Genomic DNA, 11,566 nt, shown 5'->3' with positions numbered 1-11,566 from the left:
TTTGTTCTTAGGATGGAACATGTGATTATGATTAATGTGATTGGGAATCTTAATTTGGACAAATTTTGATGGAAACTATCTTTGAGCAAAACTAATTAATATCAATTGGTCAATTACTTTAGTATCTTGAGAAAAGAAAAATCAAGCACATTGATGACTGCGTCCAGTAGAAAATTTAATTCCTTATAACATTGTGAACAAAAGTACAAATTCCTATTAGCAAATGTTCTAAACTAAATTAGAAATCCAAATTGTTGTGTCTCGAGACAAAGTTGGTCGTGGTTTTACTGAAGTAGCCTTATACACTTTTTTGCACACACATTTACGTATACTTGTTAACCTTATTTCTCTAAAGAAAAAATAACAAAAGTATACCGTATTTGTTGTGTAAGTGGTTGGTGTGCTAGCATCTTAAATATCAAGTTCGATTATGTACAGGTGAACTGTGAATTTATATTCCAGTTTATTTATTTTAGCTTACCTTAATTTGCTTCTTTTGGTGGTACCCCACATCGACAATTCGATCATGATTGCATAATCAATGATTTGCAATTAAGAGCCAAGTCTAGTCTTTTAAGAGTACTGTTTAAGTAAAGAACGTGTAAAAGTATTGAGGTAGCTGGTAATACAATACAATACAATTTGAATTTGAATACAATGAATCTATTCAGTCTTCACCTGTAATTTATGAGCAGTATTGAGGGTCCTTGGATTTTAATGGTGCCTTAATATAACTTCATTTTGATGTGATTTTGCATAGAATGTGGAGGCTTAATAGTTGAAAATAGTCACGGTCACATGGTTCTGTTTGCTTATAAATCAATAGGGTACAGTAAAAAGTGCGCGCGTCAAGTGTCAAGTGTCAACATATACAGCAACCACCACGTAGTAGTGACTCAAAGTAAAATACATACATACATCCGTATACATGTGCAGCTTCATTGATTCTTTCTTTTTTCATTAAAATTAAAATTAGAATGTTAAAAATTATTTAAAAAAATAAATAAATACAAAGTCACCGAAAATGAGAGATTCTAAAATAGAGAACTCTTAAGATATATAATAAGGTGATAGTGATATTACTATTATTACTGTTACTAATATTAATTTTGGTAGTTGTGGTGATGCAGAATCAGAATCGTGGTACGAAGGATTTGAAGACAGTGGGTCTCCCAGTTAAGAATGTAGACAACAGAAAAATTTCCCCCGTGTATCCCGCGGGATGCTACACTCCGTCTCCTATATTCTAATCTTAATCTAATCTAAACCTGTCTACTGTTATACCATCATCACTTTACCTTTTTCAAAACTTTCTTTTTTCTCTTCTCACTCTTTTCTTTTTTATGATTAAATTTCTTAATCCGATGTTATTATATATTATGCAACTAGCACTCTAATACCAAAGTTAGATTTAACATAATATATCAATGAATTAAGGATTCGATTCCACTAAACTTCCGTAAGGGATTAGCATATATTTGGAATAAAGAGAAGAAAAAAAAACCCATATATATAAATAAAAAATAAAACTTTAGAACACATAAAAAATTAAAGGAAAGAAAACACTCATTCTAAGTTAAAAAGAAAACACTCATATTCATAAATTAATGTAAAATACCAACCACACTCCTACTTTAATTATTTACTTTTTCATTCAAATCGATCAGTTAATCGATCATTCTACTTTTTACTAACTTTCTTTTTATCTTTTTCTTTCTTTTCTTTTTTATTTCTGTCTTTTTTTTCTAAATAAAACAAAATGTTAGGGTCAAAAATTGTTTCAGATATTCCTTGTAGTCTACCTCAATATATTATTATTATTATTATTATTATTATTATTATTATTATTATTATTATTATTATTATTATTATTATTATTATTATTATTATTATTATTATTATTATTATTTATTGATTTTTATGATTAAGTATTATTAATTTTTGTATTATTATTATTTTTATTTGTAATAGTGTTGAATTTACAAATATTTTTCAAGTATTTGTAAAAGACGAGACTTAGGCGTTGTATGATAGTTGAATTTTCTGAGTTAATATAATGTCTACTAATAATAAGATGCAGTAAATAAATGAACACAATAGCTTTATCCTGGTTCCCCTTATAACCAAGGGTACGTTCAGTTCTCTTGCACACTATAAGAGATTGATCCACTAATTGTCAGAAAATGTACAACTCCCACCCTGAGATTCTTGCTACAAACTTCTAACAACACTTCTAAGATAGCAACCACTATCTTAGATAAGCTACTTTTAAGAAAGTATTACTTTCTTTTACAAGTGATACAATATGATTTGAATAAGAATAAGAAAAGGTATATTGATAAACAATCCAATAACAATTCAAGTATTTGACAACCTTTTCTGAATGATATGAAAATGAAATGCAAGTACTTTGTAAAAAATATAATTTTGTTCAAAGTTGTTTAAGGTATTGATTCAAGGATTGTGTCTTGTTTGATCTGAAGTTATGGGGTATTTATACTCCATAAACATCTCTTCAGATTCGTGGTCATTGATCCAAGAGGTTTGATGAAAAAATACAATGATCTGGAGCCATTTCAAATCTGAAAAATTGTATTGCTTCCAGTTGTATTCGAATACACCTCTTTGTAACTTTCAAAAATATTCAAAAATTACACCTTGTATTCGAATACAGATTAGTGAAAATTTGCCACTAACTTACTTTGTATTTGACTACAGAAGGTTGTAGTCGAATACAGGTATAAAGATTTTGGCCACTGACTTGAAGTGTATTCGACTACACATAGTCGTAGTCGAATACAACTTTACTTTTGCTTCTGACTTGCTTTGCATTCGAATACATGATGCTGTATTCGAATACACTTATGTATTTTGTCAAAAATATTAGTTTTAAGACTTTGTTAATGTTATTTTGATTTTTGAAAATACTTTACGTGCATATGTAAATATGACTTGTTCTCATGTAATTGAAGTATTGGTTTGTATCATATACCTTTATATTTTAACATTTGGATTTGAAGCTTTATTACTGAAGATATTTGAACTTCTTTTTGAGGTTGTTGCTTTGACCATAATGGTTGATCTTTGTCTTCATCAAAAACTTGTAGTTTACAATTAATAATGAGCAAATAAGTTAAAATTGATACTGCATCGGACATATTTGATAATGACCTAATCCTATTTCATGTTTTTTATATATCAATGAAAAGCATTTATTTTGTATTTTTTTTTTAATATTTGTTCCATTTTTTTTATGTATCAATAAGAAATATTTGTCATGTAATTTTTTTTATATAGTATCATTGAAAATATTTATCGTATATTTTTTATATTTATAATGATAAATATTTGTCTCATATTTATTATATATTAGTGGCAAACATTTGTCTTGTGGTTTTTTATATTTATTAAGGACAAATAGTTGTCTTATATTTTTTACGCATCAACTATAAACATATATCCCATGTTTTTTATATATATATCAATGGCAAATATATTTTTTGTGACTTTTATTTTTATCTCGTATAACTATTTGTCTTGTATTATTTTTATATATTATTGTTAAATATTTATCTCGTGATTTTTATTAATTATTAAAAAATATTTGTCTTGTATTATTTATGCATAAGTTCTTTTTTATTTATTATATTTTTAAAATATTTAATAATGATAAATATTTGTTATGTATTTTTATATGTATCAATGGTAAAGTATCCCATGTTTTTTATGCATTAGGTATAAATAATAAATTCTATGTTTTTTTTAATATTTATCAAATTTTTATGTATAAGTGAAAAGTATTTATCTCGTGTTTTTTTTATAATATTTATCTTATAATTTTTTATGTATCAGTGATAAATATGTGTCCCTTATTTTTTATATCTTATCACTAACAAATTTTTGTCATATGTTTTGTCTTGTATTTTTTATGCATCAGTGGTAAATATTTTTCTTGTAATTTTTCACATTTATCTCTGATGATTATTTGTCCCTTATTTTATTTTGTATATTAATTATAAATATTTATCTCGTATGTTTATTTTATTTATCCCATGTTTTTTTTAATGTATCAGTGGTAAACATGTTTTTATTTTATTTTTTATACTATCACTAATAAATATTTGTGTGTATTTTTTATATATTAGTAAAAAATATTTGTCCAATTATTTTTTTATGCAGAAGTTATTTTCTTTGTATCAAGTCTTTTTAAAATATATATCAATGATCAATATTTCTCCAATGATTTTTTATATTTAACACTAACATGCAATCGTCTTGTATTTTTTATACATCAATTATAAATATTATTCTAATTTTTTTAGCATTAATCAATAATAAATATTTGTTCTGTGTTTTTTTTATATATTAATAAAAAATATTTATCTATTTAATTTTTTATATTTATTACTGACAAATATTTATTAAATACTTTTTATGTATCAATTTAGCATCTCACTGTATCTATTTTCAACGCACTCTAAATAATTTAAATTTTAAGTATATTTCACTAAATTATATAGATTCTCTTTTTAAGTTTAGTGTCCCACAACTAACCTTTTTGAACAAAAGGAAAATAGTGCTTTTATTTTTAATAATCAAAGGAAAATAGTGCTTAATCTATGTATTCTATGTCTATTAAATTTTTGAACAGATATCATGTATATATATTTTTGTTGTTTCATAGGCAAAAAAAGATATGGATTTTTGTTGAATTGTCTATCATTGATGTCAAAAAAGAAAAGGAAATGAATGTCTATCACTTTTTTGCTCATAACTAATGATGTTACATAATTTACTATATTTAATGTTTCAAATCAAACATTAACTTGTAATTGATATATTTATTATATTAAACATTGTAAATTACTAAATGCTTTGGGTTTATCAAATGAAAAAAAAAAATAGAAATAGAAGAAAAGTTCGAGCTCAATATCCACTCTCTCATTCTTTGAGAAATAGTTCACATGGCGCATATATCTCTCTCACATAAAAAACGCTGGTCTCCCTTACAACTTTCTCTACCAGTCACTCTTTTTCAATATCAACAACAAACATATTTATGTTGTCCTATATTCCGCATTGCAACAACATTTTTTCTTTTAATTTATGCAAGCCTTTTCTCCCATAGTCTCCTACAACTAAAAAAAAGTTAGTAGACAACAAAAATAAAGGAGATGATAAATAAATTATATGCAAATTTGAGAAGCTAAAATGAAAATAATATTTTTGAAGGGAAAAATTTAAAAATCAAACATTTATCAAGTACTATGACAAAATCGAAATGGTGGAAAAAATGAAAACTTTTTTTTATAAAATGGTGAGTGTAAATATAAAGGAGATAACTTTGAAATGGTTGTAAAAATAATTAATATAAACAAAAGTATATTTTTAAAAACAAGTTTAGTAGCAGCTAACTGTTGACATGAAAAAAGTCATTTTACAGTAAAATAAAGGAAAAATAGAATGAAGAGTGAGATATAGCTTACTTGGAAATGGAACGAACTTGTGTTTGAATTTTTTTTAGTGATTCTTGTGTTAGATTGTTTGTTGTTTCCAAATGTCTAGGTAACATTGAGAAGAAAAAGTGAAAATGATGAAGTGGTAGCAAAAGAATGGGAGAAACAAAACCTTTAAGTTGTAAGCTGATAAGTGAGTGAGTCATGAATCAAATTGTATTACGCTATTGTAACTTTTTAATGATTTTAGACGATTATCTTCAAATATTATATTAAAAACAAAATAAATAACGGTAATAATATATTTTTCCTTTCTTAAATTTATAATAGATTTAAGTATATTAAAATTGAAGTCACACATTAACATGCAAAAGTACAATTAGATTTGAAATGTGGCTAGAGTAGAGACGTGGGCCCAGGGTGGATGCAAATGGGCCATGCTGGGTCGTTTGTCAATAGTCCAATCTGTCTACTTTGTGGACTTGCTGGAGTGTATGTATTTTTCCACGCTCAAATTAATATGTATAATTCTAAGTATTTATACTTTTTGAGTAAAAAAAAAAATGATGTAAGATGAATTGTCACAATGATTGTCTTAATTTATATTACGTATAATGAATCTAATATAATTCTCGGTAATCGCATGTCATCTATACCGGAAAAAGTTCCAAACTACAATTTAAAATTTTGATATTTTTTAGTTTCTGATTTAATATTATATTTAAATTAATTTTTAAATTATCAAAATATTTTTAATATTATAATAATTAATTATTATTTTAATAATTAATATTTTTGAAATTATAATAAAAAATTATATATTTTAATGATCGATAAATTAGTAATATTTAATTGTAACATTTTAGAAAGAAAAAGAAAAAAGGAAAGTAGTAGTGGAGTGAGTGAAAAGGGAGGAGTGATGTATGATTGATTGAACGTATGAGTGATTGATTTATTGTGAGTTTATGAAGATTGAGTTGAGTGGTTGAATGAAGATGATAAAGAAAGGGCCCCGGAGAGGGAGATGCTTTAATTTAGTTGAATAGAAACACAGTAGCAAGCAATCATGTTGAAAAGACAACTGCACCTCTTTTATACAGACCTTGGTTCCGTCATCCACGGCCCTACTCTCTCTTTTTCACGTTCTCTTCCTATTTCATCTGTCACTCTCACTGTCACTCCTACTATGTTATTCAACCATCTATTAATTTCTAGGACCTTAATTCACCCACCCTAATTCACAACCTTAACCTTAATTTACCTTTTTTTTAATCAACCTCAGAGCCTATACCCCCATTTAAATAAATAAATAAAAAAGTCTAAAACTCAAAGGTGGTGAATAAGTTGAGTCAAACTAATTTTGAAAATATACGGTTGTTTTATTAAAAAAAATTAAGATTTAAGTTTGACTTTGATTTATTATTATTTTATTTAAAAATTTATTTTATATTAATATTTTAAATAAGTATTTATATATTTTTTTAAAGATTAATAAATTAATATACTAATGACATTAAATATTTCTTTTTATATATTTAACATGTCATTTCAATTTTTTTTATATTATATAATATTATATTTCAATTTTATTTTGTTATTAGAAGTGGTAATAAGCGGATTTCAATTGAACTTTGTTTACTTATGTCATTTCTATTTACTACTTGGAAAAATTAAAGCTTGATTCTTTTTTATTACTTAAGAAATAATTTAATTTACACTTTCTTCTAAGTCTATTTTGTGTTTAGCTTATTTCCAAAAAGTATAATAGACCAATAAAAAGATTGTGAAATTTGTTAAACCTGTACAATTAAAACGTCCATTTTTTTCCTTCACTTTTTACAACAAACTTGATCTATATATAAATAACAGTTATTAATAAAATATAAACGTTAAATTTATAGTATAATGATTTTGATTTTGAGAGACAACAATAGATATAAAGTGAAAATAAAAAATTTATGATTCAAAATTATAATAAAAAAGTATTTTATCATATAAATATAAAGAGTCTTTTTGAAAAAAATAAAAATAAAGAGTCACTACAAAAAAATTGATCTATTGTGACACTCATATTTTAATGTTGTCACTATAATTATTTTTAGCTACATATTGAGTGTGACTAATACTGAAAAGAAAATGACATATACCTATTGTCACGACTGTAGGTAAAGGGTTTAACAAAACAAATTCCCCTCAACCTTGTTTCTTTTTCATTTAACTTCTCACAAACACTCTCGTTTTCTGAAAACTTGCTAGGGTTTCCATTCTCTCAAAACATACTCTCTCTAAAAACAAGATCTCATTCTCCATTGCTCTCGCCCAACAATTCGATATCTATTGCTTTCAGAATCACGTTACCACTCTTGATCGATATTCGTTGCCCTTCACTCTCAGATCTGCAACTTTTATCTCTGCGACGCTCCACTCTCTCCGAACTTAACCATTTTCCATTGATTTGTGTCTTCTTTGATCTACGTATACCCGTTGTGTTTCTTGTTGCATCGACGTCTATATCTGATTCGCGCGAAACCGTCACTCCCAAAATCGATCCCTCAATCTTCAACCACAGCTCCGGTTCACAGGGTCAAAGCTATTCCCGACCTCGTCGTCATTGTTGTGTTGCGCCGCTTCTTATCTATTTTCTCAGGTATTTTCTAAAACTAGCAACAATTTATAATGACACTTGAATATCTCACTCTGCTTTGTTCTATTTGAGTGTGTTCGTTCAGGGATTTGTATTTATGTTTTTGATTTAATCTCTCATGCATTTGCAAGTAACTGAAAACGATGAATAACAGTATCAAAAGTAACAAGATTTATTAGTTGTCTTGTTAAGTGTAAAATGCCAAATAAACAACAATTAAAAAGGAATAGAGGGAATATTTACCAGAAATTCGAATTTAGCATAGACACTTTAGATTGAATGTGTGTCTTGCAGTGAATTTTATTCTTGCATCCTAGGTCTTTATGAAAGAGATTGAACTAGATACTAGATTATAGAGATGATTAGTTATGGAAAAGTTTTTACTTTTTAGATAGAATGTTTAGCAAATGTTTTATATTTTCAAAGACAAATGAAGTTAAATGTATGATGGAAATTTTAGAAGTCTTAATGCAAGTGAATATCAATTGGAAATTTGTAGACATATATTATTCGTTCTACAACTGGTGATCATACTTGCTTCTCTGTATATTCTTTTAGCTTTTTTACTTAATTTGAACACCATGTCAATGAAAACTGCCTAAAGAACAACAACGATGACTTGAAAATTGAAATTTAAACTATATTCATGAGCTGCATCATAAGCTTTCTTATATTTAATGACCCATCTTGATTTGTGCTTTATTGATTCTCCTACTTACATATATATGCTTTCCCAGGCAGATTTAAATCAAGCAATTTCAATGGTTTAACATTATGCTTCATCTTCTGAGCCTGCTCAGGTTTGTGGCAAGATTGTTTACATTCAATATTCTAATAGACACGAAATTGTCAACAACAAAGGCCCTGGAGATATCCCTGGAAATGTCTTGCTGGTAACAATTGAAGGTGTTGAAGCTGGAGATGTGAGCATTGATGTTATTAACTTGGTAAGTGATATGCTATATGGATCAAGATAGAAATTATGTGATTGCTCGTGACTTATATATTGGTCAATGACATGGAAATGCCGATTTTCACTGCCATGCTATATGGATCAAGAACTCTATTTTTGGAGCCATTTTATCTATAATATGAAGAGGTTCTTTGAGCTGTATATTGGTAACTGACACGTCAAAGCTGTATATACATAGTGGATAACAACTTATGTATATAATTAAAGAGAAATGTGGTTAAACTGTTTATATTAGTTATAAGTTGTCTTCATAAGCTTATCTTGAAGAGCTTGTTGAAATAAGCTAAAATTAGCTTAAAGTCACAAGCTTTTCCAAACACTCAGAAAATTTAGTATGCTTCCACTGTTGTTCATAAGCCAATATAAACGCAATTTATATATGTATGCTTCCACTGTTCCAACTGATTACCATTCAATTATTTAATGTAATTAATGTATGTCAAGATTAATTATAATGTACTTTAAGAATATATGAAAATAAGAACCCATTTGAATATATTCTAATTGGTGCTCAATTTTTACAATATTTGATGCAAATAATAGACAATTGGTGGTTACAATTTAATAGTTGGATAAAGAAATGCATGATATTGTTCCTTTTACAGTGACATTGAAAGTTATTACGGAAACCAATATGTCCTCATAGACACAGATATATATATAAATATATATACACACACACATACATGCACACTAGAAAAATTGTATTGCTGATTAAATGACACGAAGCTGTTTTTGCTTACAGCAGTAGTTCCTCAAAACAACAAGCATCACCATCTTCTTCTGCTGAGGTATCATCTGGATCCTTGTTCTTTTATGTTTTTGTCTCCCCTCTATTTGATCTAAAGAAGTGAATTACATTGCATCTCACGAGAACTTCACTGATTTTTTGATGGTATGCTTTTGTGCATGTTATTCATATGATTTTCCTGTACTATACCTGACACTACATGGAAATGCTGATAATTCTTAACTGGTTCTTGTTTTATGAGTTTAATTTAAATAGCACATTTATCATTTTTGGGCTTGGGGACTTGGAAAATAGTCTGTGTATGCCATTATATTATTTGCTTGAATTTCATTTTATCATTTTTATAGACCATTGTGTGTATGTTCATTATAATAAGTCTTTGGAATTTTCCACCCCTTCATATTCTCACAGGGGAGTTTATAACAGAATGATCATACAAGTATAAAAGCTTATTTTCCTTACTGTCAAATTATAACCTTTTCATTTTACCTGTCATGATTCATTTTGGAAATCATGTGTTAGCATTCTAACAGATTCTTCATGTTGAGGATTAAAACTAATCAGTAACTTAATTAGTTGAAGCTGTTTGTGGATGTCATTGTCAACTATGTTTGCTGTTTGGACAAAATAGATTTGTTTGATTATCAGATCAGTGCAATTTGGAAATATTGTGTTTGCAGTATGAACATTTTTTATTGTATATTTCAATGACATTAGTTAATAAAAATATATTAGAAATTTAAATATAATTTACTGGTATTAATAATTTAGAATTACAATTAGTAGGGAGGTAAAAAAAAATTCGTTTAATAAATAATAATAAGTTTGTAGGAATAGATTAATTCTTATCAGATCAGTGCAATTTGGAAATATTGTGTTTGCAGTATGAACATTTTTTATTGTATGTTTCAATGACATTAGTTAATAAAAATATATTAGAAATTTAAATATAATTTACTGGTATTAATAATTTAGAATAACAATTAGTAGGGAGGTAAAAACGTTTAATAAATAATATTAAGTTTTAGTGACAGACAATACTGTAGGAATAGATTAATTCTTTATTTATATTTATCTAGGTTTTAGTGACAGTCATTATTGTAGGTAGAAATCAAAAACATGTAGTGACAATCTTTCGAACATATAGTGACAGTCCTCAAAGTGTCGCAGGTCGCCCCTTAAATTTGACACTAGATTTTAGTGTCACTCAAAGTATTATTGACTTTTACCTTCAGTTTTTAACGTTTAGTGAAACATTTTGTGTGTCACGATAGGTCAATTTTTTTTGTAGTGAGTATTTAATATATAAATATAAAGAGTCTTTTATTATATATATATATATATATAATTAGTCATCCTGCAAAGTCTAACAGTTTATTAGAAAACATAAATCAATCCTATTTAAATAAACAAATTTAAAAAAAAAAACTTAAATATAATATTTATACTAAATAGATCATACCTTAAATATCTGACCTATTCCAACTCCTACTAATAAAATTCAACTTAAAAATACTAAAAATATTTAAGAAAAAAAATACAAGAAACATTTGTTATAGTAAAAATAAAAAGTTGCCTTCATAGTATTTATTAAGAATTCCTTAAGGATAATTGTCTGATTAAATTAAATATATAACTTACAAAATAAAATTTATACATTTGATATATTAAATTGAATCTTCTATATAATTTATCCTTTTACTCTATCTACCTTTTTATATCTATCTTATCAATATATATAT

At 26.5% G+C, this 11,566-nt stretch overlaps 1 protein-coding gene and 1 long non-coding RNA gene across 7 annotated transcripts in view; one reads left to right on the top strand and one right to left on the bottom strand.

Moving 5' to 3' along the window:
* Positions 1-4,742: 4,742 nt before the first annotated feature.
* LOC113786370 (uncharacterized) lies at positions 4,743-5,676 on the bottom strand. Its single transcript, XR_003472648.2, has 2 exons — positions 5,487-5,676; positions 4,743-5,138 (listed from the first exon to the last, which is right to left on the bottom strand). It is a non-coding gene; the product is annotated as an uncharacterized lncRNA (long non-coding RNA).
* A 2,026-nt stretch (positions 5,677-7,702) lies between these two features.
* Positions 7,703-11,566, top strand: part of LOC101507271 (uncharacterized) — an 11,979-nt gene continuing 8,115 nt past the window's right edge. For 2 of the 6 annotated variants that reach the window (XM_073367928.1, XM_073367923.1), the window contains exons 1-3: positions 7,704-8,103; positions 8,838-9,047; positions 9,819-9,864. In XM_073367928.1, the coding sequence (XP_073224029.1) occupies positions 9,034-9,047; positions 9,819-9,864 (60 nt within the window). In that variant the 5' untranslated portion in view covers positions 7,704-8,103; positions 8,838-9,033. Of the gene's footprint in view, positions 8,104-8,837; positions 9,048-9,818; positions 9,865-11,566 lie in introns of all 6 variants that reach the window. The other 4 variants (XM_073367926.1, XM_073367924.1, XM_073367925.1 and 1 more) reach the window with 4 other exon arrangements.

The sequence above is a fragment of the Cicer arietinum genome, chromosome 4, assembly GCF_000331145.2.
Source record: "Cicer arietinum cultivar CDC Frontier isolate Library 1 chromosome 4, Cicar.CDCFrontier_v2.0, whole genome shotgun sequence".
Classification (NCBI taxonomy): domain Eukaryota; kingdom Viridiplantae; phylum Streptophyta; class Magnoliopsida; order Fabales; family Fabaceae; genus Cicer; species Cicer arietinum.
Note: the sequence above shows the minus strand (reverse complement) of the source record. Positions and strands in the feature narration are given on the sequence as shown.